The sequence below is a fragment of the Antedon mediterranea genome, chromosome 8, assembly GCF_964355755.1.
Source record: "Antedon mediterranea chromosome 8, ecAntMedi1.1, whole genome shotgun sequence".
Lineage (NCBI taxonomy): Eukaryota > Metazoa > Echinodermata > Crinoidea > Comatulida > Antedonidae > Antedon > Antedon mediterranea.
The window spans coordinates 17,276,751-17,301,352 of record NC_092677.1 but is presented as its reverse complement, the minus strand read 5'-3'; the positions used below and the strand labels follow the sequence as shown (position 1 = coordinate 17,301,352).

The window sequence follows — 24,602 nt, the reverse complement described above, 5'->3', positions numbered from 1 at the left end:
ATGGCCGCCATACCGGACGTTGGACACTTGGCACCCCCCGATATTTTTAATCTATATACATCAAAGAAACTTTGTGGCAAGTTTCATGCTTTGGTAATAAAGTGCACAACTTGGCTATTTTTATGGCACTAACTGCTCTACTATATAGAATAGACCTGGTTATGGCATAGACACGACACTTGGTTAGTGATAGACGATCACATCTGGTTCTGGTATAGAATAGACCAGACACTTGGTTATGGCATACACGCGACACCTGGTTAGTGATAGACGATCACATTTGGTTGGCATAGGACACCAAACACCTAGTTGATAGACGAGACAACTGTTTATGGAATAGAATAGACGATAAATCTGGTTATAGAGGATAGACCAGGCACCAGGTTATTATGGCATAGACGAGACACCTGGTTAGTGATAGACGATCACATCTGGTTTCAGGTAAAGAATAGACCAGTTTTGTAAAATGTGTCCATAGAATGGGATAAAAAAAAAATCAATGGTCACATACATCATGTTTATCCTCAAGTAGAAATAGTCTTATTATTAAGAGTCCAACATAAAAAATACGATATTCTCACTGCAAACAACATCATCATCATCCCACCTCCACTCCTATCATCATCTCACCTCCACCACCATCTTTAACTCACCTTCACTACCATCTTCATCTCACCTTCACCACCATCTTCATCTCACCTTCACCACCATCTTCATCTCACCTTCACCACCATCTTCATCTCACCTTCACCACCATCTTCATCTCACCTTCACCACCATCTTCATCTCACCTTCACCACATCTTCATCTCACCTTCACCACCATCTTCATCTCACCTTCACCACCATCTTCATCTCACCTTCACTACCATCTTCATCTCACCTTCACCACCATCTTCATCTCACCTTCACCACCATCTTCATCTCACCTTCACCACCATCTTCATCTCACCTTCACTACCATCTTCATCTCACCTTCACCACCATCTTCATCTCACCTTCACCACCACTGTCATCTCACCTTCACCACCATCTTCATCTCACCTTCACCACCACTGTCATCTCACCTTCACCACCATCTTCATCTCACCTTCACCACCATCTTCATCTCACCTTCACCACCATCTTCATCTCACCTTCACTACCATCTTCATCACACCTTCACCACCATCTTCATCTCACCTTCACCACCACTGTCATCTCACCTTCACCACCATCTTCATCTCACCTTCACCACCATCTTCATCTCACCTTCACCACCATCTTCATCTCACCTTCACCACCATCTTAATCTCACCTTCACCACCATCTTCATCTCACCTTCACCACCATCTTCATCTCACCTTCACCACCACTGTCATCTCACCTTCACCACCATTTTCATCTCACCTTCACCACCACTGTCATCTCACCTTCACCACCATCTTCATCTCACCTTCACCACCATCTTCATCTCACCTTCACCACTATCTTCATCTCACCTTCACCACCATCTTCATCTCACCTTCACCACCACTGTCATCTCACCTTCACCACCACTGTCATCTCACCTTCACCAATGTCGTCATCTCACCTTCACCACCATCTTCATCTCACCTTCACCACCATCTTCATATCACCTTCACCAATGTCGTCATCTCACCTTGAAGATGGTAGTGAAAGTGAGATGACGAAATCACCACCATCTTCATATCACCTTCACCAATGTCGTCATCTCACCTTGAAGATGGTAGTGAAAGTGAGATGACGAAATCACCACCATCTTCATATCACCTTCACCAATGTCGTCATCTCACCTTGAAGATGGTAGTGAAAGTGAGATGACGAAATCACCACCATCTTCATATCACCTTCACCAATGTCGTCATCTCACCTTCACCACTACCATCATCCCACCTTTACCACCATTTTCATCTCACATTCACCACCATCTTCATCTAACCTCCACTACTATCGTTATCTAATCTTCACTACTGGCATCATCTCACCTTCACCACTATCTTTATCTCACATTCACCACCATCTTTATCTCACCTTTACCACCATTGTCATCTCACATTCACCACATCTTCATCTCACCTTCACCACTATCGTCATCTAATCTTCACTACTGGCATCATCTCACCTTCACCACTATCTTCATCTCACATTCACCACCATCTTTATCTCACCTTTACCACCATTGTCATCTCACATTCACCACCATCTTCATCTAACCTACACTACTATCATCATCTAATCTTCACTACTGGCATCATCTCACCTTCACCACTATCTTCATCTCACATTCACCACTACCATCATCTCACCTTTACCACCATTGTCATCTCACATTCACCACATCTTCATCTAACCTACACTACTATCATCATCTAATCTTCACTACTGGCATCATCTCACCTTCACCACTATCTTCATCTCACATTCACCACCATCTTTATCTCACCTTTACCACCATTGTCATCTCACATTCACCACCATCTTCATCTAACCTTCACTACTATCGTCATCTAATCTTCACTACTGGCATCATCTCACCTTCACCACTATCTTCATCTCACATTCACCACTACCATCATCTCACCTTTACCACCATTGTCATCTCACATTCACCACCATCTTCATCTCACCTTTACCACCATTGTCATCTCACATTCACCACATCTTCATCTCACCTACACTACTATCGTCATCTAATCTTCACTACTGGCATCGTCTCGCCTTCACCAATGTCTTCATCTCACCTTTACCACCATTGTCATCTCACATTCACCACATCTTCATCTAACCTTCACTACTATCGTCATCTAATCTTCACTACTGGCATCATCTCACCTTCACCACTATCTTCATCTCACATTCACCACTACCATCATCCCACCTTTACCACCATTGTCATCTCACATTCACCACATCTTCATCTAACCTACACTACTATCGTCATCTAATCTTCACTACTGGCATCATCTCACCTTCACCACTATCTTCATCTCACATTCACCACTACCATCATCCCACCTTTACCACCATTGTCATCTCACATTCACCACATCTTCATCTAACCTACACTACTATCGTCATCTAATCTTCACTACTGGCATCATCTCACCTTCACCACTATCTTCATCTCACATTCACCACTACCATCATCCCACCTTTACCACCATTGTCATCTCACATTCACCACATCTTCATCTAACCTACACTACTATCATCATCTAATCTTCACTACTATCGTCATCTAATCTTCACTACTGGCATCATCTCACCTTCACCACTATCTTCATCTCACATTCACCACTACCATCATCCCACCTTTACCACCATTGTCATCTCACATTCACCACATCTTCATCTAACCTACACTACTATCGTCATCTAATCTTCACTACTGGCATCGTCTCGCCTTCACCAATGTCTTCATCTTACCTTCACCACCATTGTCATCTTTAAGACAGTGATTTAGGATCAAGTTATTAAGTAATAGAAATTTTCAAAGTTAACACAACAAAGTTCTTTATTGGCCATATAAATATATTCTTCTAAATATTTTTAAACATTATTTTTCTATAAAAATTACGTCTACATTTTCACCTAAACTAACATAATGTACATTATCTTTATTATTTTTACAACTCAAAGAGGTATTATATACATGTATTTGTACATAATATTTTTACAGTTTTTATTAAAGTTTTCCAATAAATCTCATATGTAAATGTAGTATTGGAATATTAATATAGTTTTATAATAAATATGACTTCTTCTTATCAGCAACTCACTGACATTACATACTTTAAGGCAGTCTACCAATAATGAAAAAATAACAATAAAACGTATTGTTCTTGTTGTATACACTACATTTTGCAGCAGATTCCTTCCACGGTTGGATGCATCCTTCCTTCCATAGGAATAAGCCGTTTCAGTAACATGGGATACCACTGGTGCCACTGGAAAAGCTGCATTTCCTTTTGTTGAGTATCCTTTAGTTTTCATAAATGATGATGTGCAGTATTAATGTTTAGGTTTAAAAAAACCAAAACAATTTTCGTTTTCATACTAACAATCAATATGTAAATTATAAAGTTAGGATTATTTCCAATCATGTGGGTCTATTTTCAGCACTATATTGAGTTGGTTAAGTGTCCTTTAAAGTGAATAAATAACTATTTTACATACTCCAGGTGGTTGGAAATACAACCATTTCGTTGGCTTTTAGTGTTTTATAATTGTAGGATGGCTTCTGTGATGTTTTTCCAACTTTCACTGCTCCAAACACATGGTCATTAACTCATGAGCCCTATTTCATTTTATTCTTATGCCTCTGTATTCACCACCAGGGGCAAGTTTCTCCAGAATATCCTTACAATACCAACAATACATGCACCATTCCTGTGTATTGTCCAGACAAAAAGTCATTATCCAAAATCATGTTATTTTTGTTTTTCTTCTCAGTATTAGGTTTATGATCACAAACAAAATTAGAAAAGGATTTATTGTGGGCACATTTTCAGAAAGTCTTCAAAATACTGTTTTAAATCCAGAGACAATTAAGATTTAGGATTCCAGCCAGTAACTAACAGCGATACTTAAATTGCATAGACTACCGTCAATGTCCAACACTACAACAACTAAGAATTCAAGCCAGTAACTATTGCATGGACTACTGTCAATGCCCAACACATGAACTACAACACTTTGCTCCATAAAATGCATGACTACACATATTATGGGTTGGTACCAAGTAACACCAATTGTAGTCATCTTTGCATCTGGAATAAGCTGTCAAAGAAACAACAAAAATATAGACTAGATTATATACATTAAAGATGTTGAAAATAAACAAACAATATAAACTAGATTAGTTACATCAAATTATACTCTATTGCTTCCACAGTCAGTGTCAGACAAAATATACTGATATCTATCATTTTCTGTTTTTAATGACATTATATTAGATGCACCCAATGCTGTATTTAAAATGAAAACATACAAAATACTCACCATGACTAGGACACGAATTTGAATTACAGGTTTTCGATATTGCTGGCTTGGTACTTAAATCACAATCATTGGATGATGACCGTCTTACAGTTTCTAAACATCTGACTTCTCTAATCTGAATACCACCACCACAGCTTCTTGTACACTATGGAGATAATAATCGAAAAATCATAAACAACTTTGTCAATATTTTCTGTAATTTTATTTCAAAAAGAAAATTACAACTAAATATACCATAATGATGATTTAGCAAGCCTATTCACTATAAATTAAAGATACTTGGCAGGTAACCATTTGTACACCTGGGTGGAGAGAGATACAGGAAGCTACACAAGCAATGCGATGAGTACTGGAATCAAACTCCCGATCATGCGACCAGAAGAGAGCGACCAACTCACTGAACCACACTCTCTCACGTTATGTAGATGTTTAACACATTAAAATCGTGTGTATGCCAAAACTTATTGTTAAAAAAAAATCATAATTGCATCTCAAATACTGTACTTCTTGCGACATAGGGTGCATCACAAGACTTTTCCAATCAGTGCAATTATTGGTCATTTTCAAGTTTTATCAGGGTAGCTTTGTCCTATTGATCTCTTGACATTGAAATATGCTGGCTAAATATTCTTGTTGGGTGTATACATAAAAGAATTATCTTAAATATTTATAACACAGTATACATAAAACTTGATAGTTTAAAACTTGAGATGGCACCATGGAATATTACTGACCTTTGACCAAGAAGCAGAGAACCATTGTACTTGCGGTTTTTGTGGCACAAGACACTCTTCTTTCTGACAATGTTTAGTTAAACTGATTGCAGGCTTTTTTATATATTTACACTCAGAATCAGCAACAGATCTATACTGCCCTCTAGTGTCCAAAAAGCTGCATCTAACGACTCGTGTAAGCTTCCCAGCACCACATGTAGATGAGCACTATAAATAGAACAAATAAAAATGGTAACAAATAAATAAAAACAGTAAAATGTACAGGAAAAATATAAACAATTGTCCGAAAAAATTACCTCACTCCAAGCTGATATAAACCACTGCATTTTTCTAGGGCAATCTTTTGTATTACACTGTTTCCTCATTGAGGGCTTTATATTGGGTTCACATTCAGTTTGTGGCCGACGTTGATGGTAACCTTTTGTGTTAACAGAGTTACAGGTTACATGACGTGTTTGGTAACCACCACCACACGTAACAGGACACTAACAAAAAAAACAACAAATTATGTATTGTATTAATATTCACATACTTGATAATTCTAAATCGAGGACTAATTAAATTATTTCTTTTGGTTAACTAAACCAGACCACTTACAAATTGTAAAATAAAAGAGAACTTTAGGAGAGCTGGCTTGGATCAGAAGGTTAGTTATGTGAGGTGCAAAAAATATTACCCGACTCCATGGTCCTTCTATCCATTTTGGAGGACATTCATGTATATTGCAATCCCTTCTTTTTTCTGGTGGTGTGTCAGTACAGTAGATGGTCTTTACACGTCTGGAAATTTCCTTAGTAATTTGCCGGATACAACTAATCTTGCGACGCTGTTTACCACCACCGCATTTTGCCGAACAATCTGACCAATCACTAATTTCCCAACTAGATAATAATTAACAAAATAGAATTTAAATAAAAATAATCATTAAAATTATTTGAAAAAAGAAAAACTGGTTGTTCCAACTGTGGGAATAATTCTTTATAGGTACATTTTGAACATGTCATATTTTTACTATTATGTGTTTTCTTCCAAAATAAAAACAAATGAGCAAATGAACAAACAAATGAATGAATGAAGGAGTGTATATACTTTCTAGATAAACTTATTAACTCAGGATAAGTTACAAAGTACTTACTTGGCAGGGCATACTTGTTCATTGCATGTCTGTAAACCAGTGAATGGTTTGCTTTCGTTGTTACAGTAACTGTGTTCAACCAGTTCAACTCCATCCTTCCAGCATTCAGTAGACACCATTAGTTCACCTGTAATTTTTTAGCAATAATGCTAGTTAGTATTACAGATTTGAAAACAAAGGGTAAGGAAAGATATTAACTAAAGTCAGTTTGTCCATAGTCAAAGTCAGTAACCTGATTCAGTTCCATTTAGTCAGGTCAGTCACTTGATTCAGTCACCATAGTCAACGTCAGTCACTTGATTCAGTCACCATAGTTACGTCAGTCACTTGATTCAGTCACCATTTAGTCAAGTCAGTCACTTGATTCAGTCACCATAGTCAAAGTCAGTCACAGTTGTTCACTTGATTCAGTCACTATAGTCAAAGTCAGTCACTTGATTCAGTCACCATAGTCACAGTCAGTCACTTGATTCAGTCACCATAGTCAAAGTCAGTCACTTGATTCAGTCATCATTTAGGTAAGTCAGTCACTTGATTCAGCCACCATAGTCAAAGTCAGTCACTTGATTCAGTCACCATAGTCAAAGTCAGTCACTTGATTCAGTCATCATTTAGGTAAGTCAGTCACTTGATTCAGCCACCATAGTCAAAGTCAGTCACTTGATTCAGTCACCATAGTCAAAGTCAGTCACTTGATTCAGTCACCATAGTCAAAGTCAGTCACTTAATTCAGTCACCATAGTCAAAGTCAGTCACCAGTTGTTCACTTGATTCAGTCACCATAGTCAAAGTCAGTCACTTGATTCAGTCACCATAGTCAAAGTCAGTCACTTGATTCAGTCACAATAGTCAAAGTCAGTCACTTGATTCAGTCATCATTTAAGTAAATCAGTCACTTGATTCAATCACCATAGTCAAAGTCAGTCACAAGTTGTTCACTTGATTCAGTCACCATAGTCAAAGTCAGTCACTTGATTCAGTCACCATAGTCAAAGTCAGTCACTTGATTCAGCCACCATTTAGTCAAGTCAGTCACTTGATTCAGTCACCATAGTCAAAGTCAGTCACAGTTGTTCACTTGATTCAGTTACCATAGTCAAAGTCAGTCACTTGATTCAGTCACCATAGTCAAAGTAACTAGTCAGAGTAGGTCATTTGATCATTAATATTTGGAATAGCCTAAGTCAGTCACTTCATCGAGAAACCACTTTTAAATATAGGATCATATCAGAAAGTTAAATAATGTCAGTCAATATTAGCTGGTCAGTTTGTTATTCCATTAGTGGATTGGTCAGCCAACTTGTTAGTTCATTTGATAGTCTGTCAGTCCATTTTTTAGTCCATTAATTAGGTATATTACTTCCTTCTGCACTATTGTTTCCTATAAAAAACAAATTTAATTTGTATACAGGTACTGCATTTATTTGAAAAAACACACTAGGGTGTTTATTGTTTGGGAGGGTTTTTAGGGGGCATTTATTTGAAGGAAGCATTTATTTTTATTGGATGTAATAATTATGTTAACACCAATCAACTAAATCCCCCCTAGGTATGAAAAAATACAACACATTTATTATCAAGAAGTAATAAAATAAAGTAGAAATTGTATCAAATGCTTGGTAAATTGTAGATTTTGGAAGTTATGAATTCTACTACAAATTATTTTATTATTACAATTATATTATTCCAAAGGATGTTCTATAGTGGGTGTTTATTCGAAGGAAGCCTTAAGTAGAAGTGGGGCATTCATTCAAATAAAAACAGTATTTAAAAAAAAGAAATATATGTAATTTATTTTCATCTGTGATCAACACAAATAAACAAATGATTGGAAAAACCAAAAATTCTTTATACACACAAGACGAAACTGTATGAGCCTACTACTGAAAAGGAATTGGCATACTTGAAACAATTTCAACATTAGGGCCTATCCAATTGCCAGCAACATGTTTATAACATTTAACAAACATAAGCTTACCTCCGGCACATGATGCTGAACAGTCAGACTTGGTTGATGTCCAGGTGTAGTTATGAACAGGTGCATTGGTTGTGTTTATTTCTGCAAACTTCTGACTTACAAATTCATATTCTATCCCTGGGTTGATGCCTTGAAGAAGAAGCTGAAAAACAACAAATATGTAATACAAATTTAATATAGTTTTGTCCATTAAATCTTTTCTACAGTAAACATTATGATGATGATCATAATAACAATGACAAGAAAAGGAAGATGATTAAAAATAACTAAAATGATATAATTAGGTATGTATGAAAAATAATTTTATTTTGTCTTTGTCTCTCTCATGCAATAAAATATGCTGTCTTTCCCATGCGATCCCATACACTGTCTCTCCCATGAGATTCTCATATGCTGTCGCTCTCATGTGATCTTATACGCTTTCTCTCTCATGCAATCCCATACGCTGTCTCTCTAATGCGATCCTATACGCTGTCTCTCTCATGTGATCCCATACGCTATCTCTCTCATGTGATCCCATACGCTGTCTCTCTCATGTGATCCCATACGTTGTCTCTCTCATGTGATCCCATACACTGTCTCTCTCATGTGATCCCATACGCTGTCTCTCTAATGCGATCCTATATGCTGTCTCTCTTATGCGATCCTATACGCTGTCTCTCTCCTATGCTCCCTCTCTCATGTGATCCTATACGCTGTCTCTCTCATGTGATCCCTCTCTCATGTGATCCTATACGCTGTCTCTCTCCTATGCTCCCTCTCTCATGTGATCCTATGCGCTGTCTCTCTCATGTGATCCCTCTCTCATGTGATCCTATACGCTGTCTCTCTCAAGTGATGCTATACGCTGTCTCTCTCATGTGATCCTATATGCTTTCTCTCTCATGTGATCCTATACGCTGTCTCTCTCATGTGATCCTATACGCTGTCTCTCTCATGTGATCCTATACGCTGTCTCTCTCCTGTGCTCCCTCTCTCATGTGATCCTATACGCTGTCTCTCTCATGTGATCCCATACACTGTCTCTCTCATGTGATCCCATACATGAGAATCCCATTCAAACTTAATTTCTAGATTATTAGCTTATAAAGTACAGTAGGTGGGTCAATTGCTTATACAATGCATATACACACACATCCCCACCTCCCATAAAAATAGAATTCTTTATTGCACATAATAATGGCTAAATTATTTACACATTGTTTTTCTTTTCATTTTCACTTTCCTTAAGGGAAGGATGTATTTCCTTAAAAAACAAATTAATTCTTATCAAACTGAAAAATCCTGATGGAATAAAACCTAATGTATACCTCCATTGTTTGGAGTTGTATTATTCTTAACAATTATCTTCGAGAACATTTTTTTGATGGCCAGATTTGATCCTAAATGAATTTTTACAATACATTTCTCTTTTCTTTTAAGTATTTTTCTCGTTAGCAAAACATTACTATTGATTTGAACAGTGTAGTCTGCAAAGAGCCAATTATTGTAAACTATGTCATTCACCATTTACCAATCAAACTGAGTAGAAATAGGTTAGCAGGAGCATCCATGTCGGTTTTTTTTATGAATTGGCCTTCTTCTGCGATGAAAAGAAAAACATTGAAACACTCACAATAAAAAAAACCTATGATAGGCAATAGCTCGCGAATATCTACGGTATCTGAACATCAAAAAGAATCATACCAACATATCTATTCCTTCCTTACATTACATTTACACTCTCAAAGCTGCTTGTAATAAATGTGTATGAATTATTTCCAAAAAGAATGTTAACAGGTGGTGTATATAGGCCTGGGAACAGCTAGGCCCTAGACAATCTTACAAATCGTGTGTACACAAGGGGAAGATCCTAATATCAGACAACACTCTCAATTCCATGTTGTAAGATTGACCATTTTACATGGATAACGATTTGAAGTGTTGCCAAGCGGTGAATAACGTGTATCACATACAGTGAATTCCCCGTTGTCAATGGATTTCCTACGATAGGTGCAACAGACCGAATCACCTGTTAACTATGTCAGATCAAACCGAGATCAGAATAAGGTCAAATGTTTGAATGAAAACAATATTTCAGTAAATTATTTTTATTCAATTTATAACACTTTCTCGATTTAATTCAGACGTCATCTTGAAATAAAAAATAATAATAATAACTAGGCTTAAGTCACAAATGTAAACAAAGATTTATTTCTGCGACCTAAAAATCTTTGACCTGATTCTGGAGATACAGTAGAAAGTGGTATACTGAAAAACAGTTACAGTTACTGTATTAAACTGAAAAGTCACAATCTTAAAGAGCCAACACAACTGCATAGTAGAAGTATATTTCAACAACCTCCCTCCTGCCTGTTGCCGTCAACTATTGATTTATTTATTAAAGAATTTCAAGTACAATATAGAAAATGGGACACCTTTGGACACAACAAAGTTTCTCTAATAGGGGTGTTTCGTGGATATAGGTTAATCACAGTGTTAAAATAATATCTCCACTTTCACATAAAAGTGTCCTTTTAATAGTGGTTTCCTCTACATTGAGAAAAAGATAAAAAATTTCACTTCGAATTAAGCTATTCATTGGAATAATCAAGAAATTAAAGGCAGACTTGTATAACTGACGATATTTAATACATTTAATTTAATTAGATTATAGTTCTGTTTCATGCGGCATACAACCTTGTTTCTTTTGTATCAATAAGAAATTACAAATTCAATTAAGCATTACTAATAAAGGAAACTATATGATTTCAATGATCACATATACCTGTGATTGACCTTTAAGGTCTCATTTTTATACAAAAATCTCATGTTAATCATGGGAGTGATTTCATATCTCCCTCTAAAGGTGCAATTTTTTCTCCCAAAATTAGTTTAAATAGAGTCTTCTATGTTTCTGTTTTAAAACAATTATAGCACTCTCTAGGGACGACAATGCTGTATAAAGTCTCCTGATATCAATTTTTTTGTTAAGACCAAATGAAATAAAAAAAAAAAAACAAATAAGGAAATGTTAATAATAATATTATACTGTATAATGGTTTCAAAATCGGATCAAATATGTATACGATGTTATAGCATGATTCACCGATTACAAATTTCTGTTTTAGTTAGTTGTTTAAGCTAATCTTTGCACTAGTTATCTTTATTAACAAGACCACTACACTCACACCGATTGCTGAGTAATGACCAATTAGGCACAGGGATGATTATAAATGACTAGAGCTGCTGTCCTGTCAGTATAACCAGGGTTGAATATTCTGAAAGTTCATCCATATTAAGTAACATTTAAACTTTATTACTTAAATTTTGTATAATTTTTAAGTTTCTTAATTTATCATTTTGCATTTTTGCACGACTACTCAAAAGCTTATTATATTAAAATCTGTAGTTACCTGTATCTTCAATATGAGATGAAATATTAAATAGCCCGCCTGTGTCACTCTGCATGTTAACAAGAATATTAACATAATTTATTTTAAAAATATTACTCTATTTCGTACTTTGTTTATTGTGTAAGCTTTTGAAATGTTAGGTGTAGTGCAATACATAATATGTTTGTTCACTTGATCGACTGCGGTTTAATAAAGAAAATAAAGTACACATACAAACATTCCGTGCAACTCCAATATAAAAAACAAGAAAAGTATGAACTAAAACAACTTAAATTTATAAATGTTGTACCATAACATAATGATGATCATATAATCTTCCTATTTGACCCTTATTAATAGTACCTACACATTTAATATGATGATCACATACTTTTTAATGACCCAGCACTACTTCATCTCAGGCCAACCCCTTATCTTTGACATGCAATCATTATAACACTGATTGAGATATTCCAACAGAGATGAATTTCATAAATAGGTGTCTCTAAATTGGTCAACTAGGAAACACTGTCAGTACACTAATCCCTGTCTATAAACAACCTCTTAGAACTGAATCATCCTGTGTCAACATTGTGATGCTGCTGTTAGTAATTAATATTAATTAAAGTTGATCAAGTACTTTCATTGTTACCTAATGTCCATTAGGCTTAGATATTCCTTACCTGGGAAATAATATTCCTTATGGAATTTTGAGATCAAAACTTTGTTTCATTTTAGAGTAGTATTGAAAATATGTGATAATATATTGATAAAAGAGGAGTAGTTTTAGAAGAGTAGTTTTGAATGAGATAGTATACTGATCATATACTGAACATTATTAGCACCTTCTGTGTTTCTGGTTTTAAAAATTATTGCTCTCTAGGGTTTGACAATGCTTTATAAAGTTTGGGACCTAATCAAAATAAAAAAAAATGAAATGTTGATATTATAAGGCTATTATTTTGGTTTCAAAATTGGACCAAATATGTATACGATATTCAAAAGATCTATAGAAGAAAAGTAGTTTTGGATGAGATAGTATACTGAAAAGTGATAGTATATTAATAACAAAGGGAGTAGTATTGAAAAGTGATAATATATTATTAATAAAGGGAATAGTATTAAAAAGTATGATGTATGTCAATTGTCCTAACCATTCAATCACCATATAACAATTATTGTTAATTAGTGGAATTATTAAAACTCAAAAGATTTAACTATAGCATCCTTGTGTAATGGCTTGTATAATCCAAACTGACAAAAATATCAAATTTTGAATTTGCGATAATTGTAGTGGAAATTCTTTAAGTAAATTATAACAAATCCGTAAATGTTTAAATTCATAAACGTCGCAAATAGCATCATATATAGTTGTGTTCTACCTTATTCTATGACTAATCAATTACAACATGGAAATGTGCTGGGTGATTCTTATTTTCAGTTTATATTTAGATCGACAGAGTCAACAGAAACCTGTCTACATAATTTTAATCCAAGGTTCTACGATTGTATTGAAATAAAGTTACCTTTTCATGAACTTATGTGGTTTGGTGGTTTCGTAATTTCAGATTGCCAGGCGGATAAGGCAGGGGCGCCGTTTACCGTACCTAAAGAGCCAACAACATCGGCAAGGGTTCGAGGCCACTCGCTCCAATTCTTCTCAGATAAGGACTATAAACCGTAGGTCCAGTGTACACAGTTATAACCTGTGTGCACTTTAAAGAACCCAGTTCATTATTCGAGAAGAGTAGGGGGTTAGGGTTAGGTGAACTGGTTCACAAAATAGCCCTGTATCTGATAGGACAGTGATTAATTTACTATTGGCAATCCTTGGCCACATTGTCTAAAGACATAAAATAAGATATAATCCAAAGATTGCAGACTCTTCAAAAATGAGCAGCAAGTTTGATTTTTCAAGTCAACAGGCGCACCACCACGTCTCCTCTTCTGTGCGAGTTGCAGCCAGTCCAGGATTGAAAATGATTGAATTTAAGATCTTGGTACAAGTTTATAACTGCATCAATGGTTCAGCACCCGTCTATTTACAGGAACTAATTCATAAGTATAACCCTGGTCGCCAGGGACACAGATCCACACAAGATATTACTTGTTTTTCTGTTCCTAAAACTGGTAGACTATTTGGTGATAAATCATTTTCTATCATTGGACCTAAAGTTATGGAATAATTTACTTATTTGTGTAGGTATAGCTCCAAGCCTACAATGTTTTAAGAAATTGTTTACAAGTTTTCTTTTCCCTAAAGTATAATCTTGTATACTGCTTTAATTATTGTACAGTGCTTTGGTCCATAGTACTATTTTTATATTGCTTAGCAATTACTCCAATGTAATTTTCAACGGACCCACGGCAGCATGTATCAAGAACAACAGAGGCCGACTTGAATCACTGCTCAATCACTCCAATTCCAAATGTATACACTGAACCTCCAGTTTTAAGCATTTATCCGAGAAGACTTGTTCAACCACTAGAAATATTGGTTGATATGGCTACAATGGTTGGTGGCGCACATGGATAGCCACTAGCCCTACTTTCTTTCTCAAATACATTGGCAACAGCTTACCTCTAATACCAACGTTTCTGAAATAGGTCCACTTGTTTCTAGAGATTCTGGCACTGTGTACGACCTCTTATACATGAAGCTAGTACCGCCAAACTCCATCTGGCCTGGCCAGTCAATGGTCCAACTACCGGTTAGGTAATACTTGTTGCTTTCTTTACCACGGACTGCCAGGTAGCTTGGTGATGGCCTCTTCTCAGATATTTTGATATTTCTAGAACCTGATGGAATCTCTATTATGGAGTAGTAATCTGCAAAAATAAAATTAAAATAAATATATAAACAATATTGCATGGTAGCAGTAATTTAATATTATACCTATAAGATCATGAACATAGTTATGCTGTAGATGGATAATATGCATGGGCTAATAGCCAAATTTAAATTGCGACACGAGCTTATCTTAAATACCTGAATATGGTATGATATTTTTTTACGGTTTAATGACTGGTAATTAGAAGTTTCTTTTAATGACTGGTAATTAGAAGTTTCTTTATAACATTAATTTTGACTAAAAATGTTTTATTTGTTGATCTCTCCCCCATCCCCCCCCCCACCCCACTCCCAATCTTTGGGTTAATTCTGAATAAAATGAATTTAAAAAATAAATTTTTTAAAAAAATTTTCAGTTTGTACTTGACATTTAGGCCTGATCGTGATTTTTCTAAGGTGTTGGTTTTGGGAGAACTTTAATGTCAATATAAATCTTGTGCATTAAACATCTTCAGGAACTTCACAAACATCTCCAGAGGACAAATGCTTGTACACTTTCTATTACACATTCTCCCACCAAAAGTTTATCACTTTTAAAATGTTCTATTGTACAAAAAGTTGCCCAGAGTTAAGAAAGCAAAACAAGGTCAGTTCCACAGGTGCATCTGAAACCGTTCTTTCTTTAATTTCCGAAACAAGGCACCCACCTTGCTAAGTCTTCCACAAAATTTCCTTTATTTTATTGAGAATTTAGTTCATGTTCGACTGATAATAAAATTACTAAATGCATATGCTGTTGGAAGTTGCTTTGTTTTGTTATATGATACAAATCTAGGTGACATACTACAGATGGTGTAATTGTACAGATCCTAAATGAATTGCTAATTTTGTATAGGATTAAATATCATTTTATTTATAAATGCTAAAGCTTGGTGATTAAAATGTTTTCATAAAATCATAGTTTAATAAAAACAAACAAATTATTTTCTCATTGAAAAAAATATGTCATAGTTAGTCATAAATGTGTGTGTGTTTGCACAGTCAAAAGGACAGGGAAATCCCCTTTTTACATGAGCAATTCATAACTGCTAAAGTTTAATGTGTTGAATTTGTTTTTATTGAGTGTATTAGGAAACCAGGTTATTAATTGCCTTCTCACTACTAAAGATTGTTTGAAATTAATAATATTTCTTCAAATTATATATTATAATATTCACTACAAGGTAGAATTACATTTTTGTTGGAGTACTGTAATTTAATAGTTAAATGGTACTGTACGCTGGGCAGTGGCTTTATAATACAGCAATAGATATCAATGTACACATACGACTTGTATGCCCTTTACAAAGACTTAGCGCATCCTTCTAAAGATGAGTGTATTAGTAAGTTTATCTTGGTCCCTATCGTTACTGGCAGACAAATGAGCGCCATTTGGTGGCAGCTATTTGACAGTGTCTACTGCACTTTTGAGACATTGTTACTGTAAAAAGTGCATTATAAATATATGGATCTATCCATTATAATAAAACCTACTGTTTGTTTTATGTTGGTCCATGTATTGACCCTTTACAAAGGCACAGGTTGAGTTATCACCTCGACAGACACCACAAGCATCTTCTGTTGCTCCAGATCCTAACACATGATCACATCCAACAACCTACAACAAAATGAAAAAGTTAAATCAAATATTATCAATAAATATTATAAACAGTTTCTGAATAGACAAACAGTTTCCCTGCAAGAAGCTAATAAAAGAGAAAAAAGTAAATATTGAGTATCATAAAAATAACATGCTGCCACCTGATTCCTCACCAATGTCCGCATCACAATTAGCATGTTTCATCTACCTATAGGGTTATATGGTTATCTAATATCAGTTTTTTTTGGTAACTTTCTGGCTGTTCTTTTCTTGTTAAAATTTCTTTATTGTATATGTTTTTTTCTTGTGCAATCCATCAGTTTTAGGTTTTAAACAAAATAAATATTAATGGCATTTTATTGGACCAAATTATCTTGCCTTTGAATTTAAATTTATCTTATCTTGTTTTCTTATAGAAAAAAGATGGTTCTGTTGATTATCATTTTTTTAAAATAACTAAACAAAAGCTTGAACATTTTTTTCAGCTTTGCAAAGTTTCTTTTCATCAGAGTTTTCATATTACATGACTCAGACAGTACAACGTAATTGTTGAAGACGTTGACTCATGGACACACAAAAGTGAGCATCTTATTGCCTTTTAAAGTACATCCGTTGATTATTCTTTCATATAAAACACAACTTTCCGTTGATGCATACAAAATTACAAATAAACGTTATCTTGCATTTTTGTTTATCTGTTAAAAAGTATTGTTGCCAAAATGATCAAACTTTCTGAATGAAATGCAGTTCACTTGAAAGTAGGCCAATATAATTCTTTATTTAGATTATAAAACTGACGTATGATATCTTGAATTTAAATGAAAATTGTCAATAACATAATATTTAAACAAGGTAATTCAGAACAAAGTGCATGTATAACTAAAGGTAAAAATAACTAACCAGATTAAAAGACTACTTTTTATCAATGGAGTAATGTTTTTTTATAGTGTTAGCAAATACAGGATATGGACATTCACCACTGTCAGGTATCTTCCTTCCGTTTACGTTTAGCCAATCAATAAAAAGTATTCAGGTAGATCATAGAGTAGTACTATTATTATCTAGATCCTGCATTGTGAAAGAGAGAGGGAAGAGGGCTGAATGTTGGGTTTAATGGGGGTTCTTCCTAAACCATTCCTGTAGGAGCCATTTTTTACCTTTCAAGAAAGTGGAATAGGAAGCTAGGTTCTCTATTATGCTAATCAAATACTATATAGGATTAAACAAGTTTTTAAGTAACCAAGAGATAGACAAATCAAAATAATTTAAAGGAATTCTATAAATTATGTCCAAGAGATGACGCGAAACTTTCTTGCATTGCATTGTATGTACACTGGACTAACCAATGCTAGTCCAATGTCCCATACTGATCACATAGGCGCTTACAAAAGGTTAAGTTTTTTAAAGCGGAACAAATAAGAGAATGCATACAGTTTCAGGTTTATCGTGACTTAATTTCTTTTGTCATCTGTGGTGAAATGTAACACAAGAATACGACTGTCCAGAACTCTTTTGCAGTAGCGAAATCTCATGTGTGGCGGCCCTAGCAATTAGACCAAGCCCAAAAGGCTATGTGTAGCAAATACATATTGAATTAATCTGAAACAACACTTTCCAATGAAAACACATGTTTTATGCACTTCTTAATACTTCATAGACAAAGTATTAACACATTTGGAAGGGTGCGGAATGGAAAAGAAACTGAAAGAGTTGTAAGACATTAAAAACAACATGACTGGGCCTTCAAAGAAAATTCAATTATGCGAAATTGAAATATGAACGATAACCAAGAATAGTATGAAATGTGATAAAAAAAATAAATTGTTAACTTACCTTGTTTATTGTTTCCTAAATATGTTGTTAATTATATTGTATATTACTAATGACTGATTATTTTTGATTGATTGAAAAGTTTAAATTGTAAATAGGATTGAATCTTTTGTTTATAATTGAATTTAGAACGATATTGTTTATTAGGAAATGTGACACATAGGTTATCCTTAATTTGTCATTGAATGTAAGGGGAATACTACTGTGTATACTACTTTGTTTACACTGTTCATCTAATAATCTACAAAGTACTTTATATTCAGTGAATAGGAATACACACTGTTAATTTCACTGACTCATAAACTTCTACATTGAAACAGTATTAAAGTTAAAGGAATTACAAGAACAATATCTGGTTAAAGGTTAAATAAACCCCTTCTCCCCCCCCCCCCCAAAAGCAGGTTGCACAGTACTGTAGTTGCAGCTGTATAACAACCTGTAGTAGTGACATGAATAGACTGGAGTGGTGCATGAACAACTAAAATGAACTGTGGTGAAAAGTACAACTACACAAAGGACTATTTGGACATATATTAAGGAAAAATAAGCAAACACCTATAAATATACAGCAGTATTGAAAAAGCACTAATATTATCAGTACCAACTATGACACTACCAACAAAATTAAAAACTGCAACAGAACTACAGAAAATAAAGAACATATCTGACAGAATACTTTGGAGAAACTTTACAACAGAAATAAGCAGAGCGACCGAGGCGGAAAAAAATGCTGAAAAATTCACATTGCATCTTTATATTAAATAAAACAACAATGTTTTAATCATTTTTTGTTACCATAATTACTAACAGCGTTACTATCGGTCTCGTCACTGGGACATGTAAACAGACACCACACTTCCATGGATTATTCCTGTTACAGAAACTGGCCAGAAAGACACCGAATTGATCAAATATCTCAGACAACTTTCACTGTACACCTGTATAACTTGTTATCAATTCATGAAATGGACATCACAAATTAGAGGCTAGATAGTCTTGAAGGAAGACAGTAACTTTGATAAAGTATTGGATTTGCTCGGTTGAAGAATCCTAATCAAATTATTTTTCTAATCAAATCTCAATTTCCTTTTAGCCAATCTTTGTTTAAACTGTCGACATAGTACCTTAACGTTTCTGAACAACGATTACATACAACAAAAATTATATTGCTTTAAATCAACAGTGGAGGATCCAGGATTTTGAAATAGGGAGAGTGGGGTAAGGGAGAACAATTGTAAATAATGCTGGATTAAACTATGTTCTATCTTTTTGTTGTTATCTTTAATTTGTCTTAGAACAAATATATAGAATCCTCATCATTGCAACACTGGGGGTTTCAGGCATGCACAACTTTGGGTTACAGTTGTGAATCAGAAAAACAAATTTCACACTCCAAATAATGTCCTTCTCATCCATCAATGGAACACTTAATTGTACAGGTGAAATTATTTGTTCGATATCACATAAAAACGAAAATAAACTTAATACGGTAATATTAGTGGATTATTTAATAAAATACAAACTTGATAATATCTGTTTAAGTGTCATTTTTATGACAGACTTGAGACTTTGATTTTGATAAATACATTTCAATTAACCATCTTATAAAAGATGGTGAAGCATATCAATCGATAGATACTTTCTTTTCAGAACTATGTCGCAGATTGCAAGAATTTGTAAACAAATTTTTTTTAAAGATTCAGAACCAAATTAGTTAATATTTTGAATTTTTTTCAGCCGGTGCCAAGACCACTGTAAGGTTCAGATCTTTTCTTGGCCTAGTACCGAACTCTTTGAAGGTATACACTTAACCACCTGGAAGTGTTGCAGACAGACCTTAGCTAAATTCTTGTAGGCCTACCCCAAACACTATAGACTACCTTTGTACATGTTGATCACCACCAGCAACTATGACATGATTCAGATCTTTCTAAATCCTGGGCCTAATATCGAACCCTTTGTATACCGTGCACACCTTTACAACGTGCATGTGACAGGCAGTCATCACCTGACTCAGACAGTGTTCTGGACACCACCCTACTTCCTTTATTTAATTTCTAACTTCCTAGGCAGACGTTAAAATGGATCCAGAAGCACCGAAAAGAAAGCGTTTTCAAATCAAAGGGGTATGTTTACTAAGCCAGGCTAATTGTCGCCGAGTGCTGCCGTTTCTGGCAAATACAAGTAGCAGAGTTTTCATTCAAGTTTCTCTTTTGTCATTTTAACTTCCTGAGATCTCTCCCTTTGTTTTTAGTTTATTTTCTTTCTAATAAAAAATACTTCCTGAATTGTATTTTAAGATCACCTTAACTGTTGTTGTTCTCCCACTGGAAATGCATTCTATTGAAACCACAATATTAATCGATATAAAAAGATTTAAAAAGCCTTGATTGGAAGAAAGGAAACATGTAAAACAAGATGCTATTAGCATTTGGTATTTTAAAAGATGTTTTTTTTCAAAAGGCTCCAAATATCAATTACACCTATACTGGATAATGTTTGCAACTTTTAAATGGAGCATACTTTATCACACCCCTCTCATTCTAACACTAATCAAATCAGTTGTCGAAATAAGATATTCTTATCCTTTAAATTATATTGCAAATGCACAATCCTCATCCAAGCATGGTTTCTAGAAGCTGTTAAGTGTTATTTTTATTTTCCATGGAAGGCAGAAATCATGCTAAAGTTAATATGTTCATAGACATGCATAATCACCATGTAAAATGAACTGGTTGAAACTGTACTGAACTTTGGCATAAAAAGAAGCCATAATCAAAAGGATGTAACTTTTATGGCTTTCCTTGTAAACAAGTTGATAATGTCAAATCTACTCACATAATAACATTAATAAAACCATTCAGCTGTTCAAACGATGATCTACCTATTGTTATAAGCTTAACTATGGGAAAATGGTGTGGACCATGTCTTTATGTGTGGATGCACATGAAAAAATAGCATTATATTTAAGGCATTTGCTTGGTAAAAAAAGGAAAAATGAGAATAATTATCTAATCTAGAAGTACAGTAACAATTTAAACAAGGTTGAGGAAATATAAAAATAAGTTGTGGACACTGGATACAGTAGTACTATTGGCAGGATGAGCATTTTATCAGTGGTCCCAACTTGGAAAAGTGAAGTATCAGGAGAATTGATGCAAGCTTAAACTACAGAGGGTGCCTTAAAAACTATCAGCATTTAGTAGACAACGGATATGACCGGTGCTTTCCAGACGTGGTAAATGCATTTTTCGCCATATTCAACAAACTAGAGAGCCTAAATAATAAATGTATACATTATCAGGATGGTTTTTTTTTCTCAATATAAAAAAATAATCGTGAGAAATTGCAGCTTACTAGAAATATCATTAGATTTGGGAGGTCTGATTTTATTATTGATGTCAGACTAGAATGTCAAATCATTGTGGACATTGCCTACAAAACAGTAACATATGTATTCCACATTCAGCTGTTTTGGGTTGTACCTATATACATTACATTTCTCAAAAGACTGTGTTAACATGAAACCCTGGTTTTCAATTTCTTGACAATGTTAAAATAATTGAACCAGGCATACGTAGGTGGACTATAGCTAAAGGCACTCGACATTAATTGTATTTTACCAAAAAAGGGATTAGATACAAAATTACCAGTCTTTATCCATTAACTTCATTTTTTGCAAAAAAATATTTGACAATGTTGACCTAATAAATTGAACTTGGTTGGAAGCATTTAAATGTTTTATGTTATTAAAAAAAAAAAATGCAAAATAGTTGAAACATTTTCTTCAATATAAAGAATGCTTTTAACATGAAACCATTTGAGAATTATGGTCTGATAAACTTAACCATGCAGACCAAGTTGAATTGTGTCCACAGGCATGATAGTTTTAATATTATGATCAACGATTTAACACCCTGGACTTTGACATAATAAATTGAATCCGACGGTGGTACTGTGGTCAGAGATATTCTAGATTTAATTACAAACATTACATTCTAGGCTTTATTATCAAAGTAAATTAAAGTCAACCTTGAGCTTTAGATTCTTTTTTCTGTTAAAAACACAAATACACCATTTAAACATGTGATATCCCATTGTAATCTGGTGTGAAGGTATTTCTATCTCTTGTCTTCAAACTATCGGCGGTACATCAGTACAACTGATCACATCATCTCTAAATACAACAGTTGTAAACTTGGACATGATTCGGGTCAGGTTAACTCAAACAGTGTTCACACAGAATCCTACTCTGCTTTTCCAAAGATTGCATGCAAAATGTTATTTTCATTTATCTGGTCATCAATATTATTGTATTATTATAATTATTATTATCTCCTGCTTCATTTGTTTATTTATTTGTTATTGAATTTTTCTTTTATTTCTATATTGACTTATGTTAGACAATCCCGCCACAAGAGCTTTATCTTTTTGTGATTCTGCATTTGTCCATTATTTTACATCACAAATTATCATTATTGTTTTTTTAAATATTTGTCTCATGGACGTAAATGTCTTTTGAATTGAATATTCTGATAAAATAACATGCATTTCTAGGTGACATAGGCCTCATCTTCAGGGAAAACTATTTGTAGATTATTTTAAATAGACCCATGATTTGATTCCAGGAATAAGTAAGTAAGCTGCAGCGCCGCTACTTGACAGATTTGACCTAGTCGGTGAATAGAACCAGGCAGGTCTTAGTGTGATACCTGAATATTTACCTGGATTAGTTTAAGTTAAAGCCAAACAGCTGGTTGTCATATATTTTCCTGCTATTAAACATCTTATCAAAATAAAAATCAAATTTGATTGGAACATGTGGCAATCGAGAAATAATGTTATGACATTCAATAAAACTTTAATACAACTTTATACCATCAGTTAGTTGACAAACTTAACAAACATGTCTTTTCGACTCGTGTTTCATATTATCGAAAATACAACTTGGAAGTTAATTAAAACTAATGAATTGGAACATAACACAAACATGCCAAAATTATCCCACTGCACAATCTCTATATTTATCAATAAAAAGTCTATAATTGTACGTCGTAGTAGCCGCTCTATTCATTCACGGTGAACATAACGCAGTCCCTCTTTAATGTTGCCAACATTTCTACAGTAATTCTTGCAGGAATTATTAACAGTGAGGTGGAGTAAAAAGATATAATTACACAAGTGAAAATAAAAGTTTTGATTACCTCACAACGACCATTTATGCAGACGTCTAGACCTTTATTGCTACAGCGTGTACCATCTCTTACTTTACTGGAAAGAGCAAAGTAGAAATCAAACCCTTGGGCTCGGCAGTATAGTTTGCACATATCTCTCCCTGAATGAAAACATGTTGTGTAATGTTAAATATTACATTATCAGAATAAACATTCTTCAATGTGTCCTATATTTCTCTATTTTCTTTGTTTTATAAGGTTGTTCATGAATGAACATTGACAGATTTAATGTTTGTTTCATTCTTAAAAATTAAATTAAATTTATAGAGTACTTTATGTTCACTATACACACTAATTTAATTTATTTTCATTCATTTTCATACAACATAGGAATCATACAGTATTAAGAGAGAGAGAGAGAGTTTGAATGTTTGGTTAAAGTTTTTTTATTGGTTGATCAAAATGCTGACAATGGTACTGGGAAGGTTTAAAACTAAACCTGCTCTGGGTGGGTATCTTTGAAAAGAATATAATAAGTATTATTTTTCTATATTGAAGCAAGATGGTTCTATTTATCATTGTGAATAAATATTAAAGAAGCAGCTTAATACAATCTATAAGTGTCAGTTATGAAACCATTGTTATCATTGTGCTAAACCGTATACAGAACACTTCAATCTTACTTTGTAAAGGTAGATATGGTTTCCATTCATAATAAAAGCCTCTGAAAGGTTTACTGTTGTACATGGCACACTGCTGCTCTCTGAAATCAACGGTAGTATCTAAACATTCCTAAAGATTTAAAACAAATTATTAATTTTCTTTTATTTCTTAAAATTAACAACAAGAGTTCAAGTCATTCAAAACATACACACAAGATGTTCTGCATAAACAAAGTCTTTGAGAGTGGAGTGGAGTTTTTTGTCATGAGAAATAGGACAAGA

At 34.2% G+C, this 24,602-nt stretch overlaps 1 protein-coding gene across 3 annotated transcripts in view; it reads right to left on the bottom strand.

Annotated features, from left to right (window-relative positions):
- Positions 1-3,496: 3,496 nt before the first annotated feature.
- The window catches only part of LOC140057469 (A disintegrin and metalloproteinase with thrombospondin motifs 18-like), a 72,011-nt gene continuing 50,905 nt past the window's right edge, over positions 3,497-24,602 (bottom strand). Inside the window, exons 12-22 of one of the 3 annotated variants that reach the window (XM_072103142.1) lie at positions 24,342-24,450; positions 23,689-23,819; positions 16,549-16,672; positions 14,806-15,053; positions 8,851-8,992; positions 6,873-6,999; positions 6,414-6,618; positions 6,034-6,222; positions 5,738-5,944; positions 5,004-5,148; positions 3,497-4,781 (exon numbers count right to left, since the gene is read on the bottom strand). In XM_072103142.1, the coding sequence (XP_071959243.1) occupies positions 4,669-4,781; positions 5,004-5,148; positions 5,738-5,944; positions 6,034-6,222; positions 6,414-6,618; positions 6,873-6,999; positions 8,851-8,992; positions 14,806-15,053; positions 16,549-16,672; positions 23,689-23,819; positions 24,342-24,450 (1,740 nt within the window). In that variant the 3' untranslated portion in view covers positions 3,497-4,668. The remainder of the gene's footprint in view (positions 4,782-5,003; positions 5,149-5,737; positions 5,945-6,033; positions 6,223-6,413; positions 6,619-6,872; positions 7,000-8,850; positions 8,993-14,805; positions 15,054-16,548; positions 16,673-23,688; positions 23,820-24,341; positions 24,451-24,602) is intronic. The other 2 variants (XM_072103144.1, XM_072103143.1) reach the window with 2 other exon arrangements.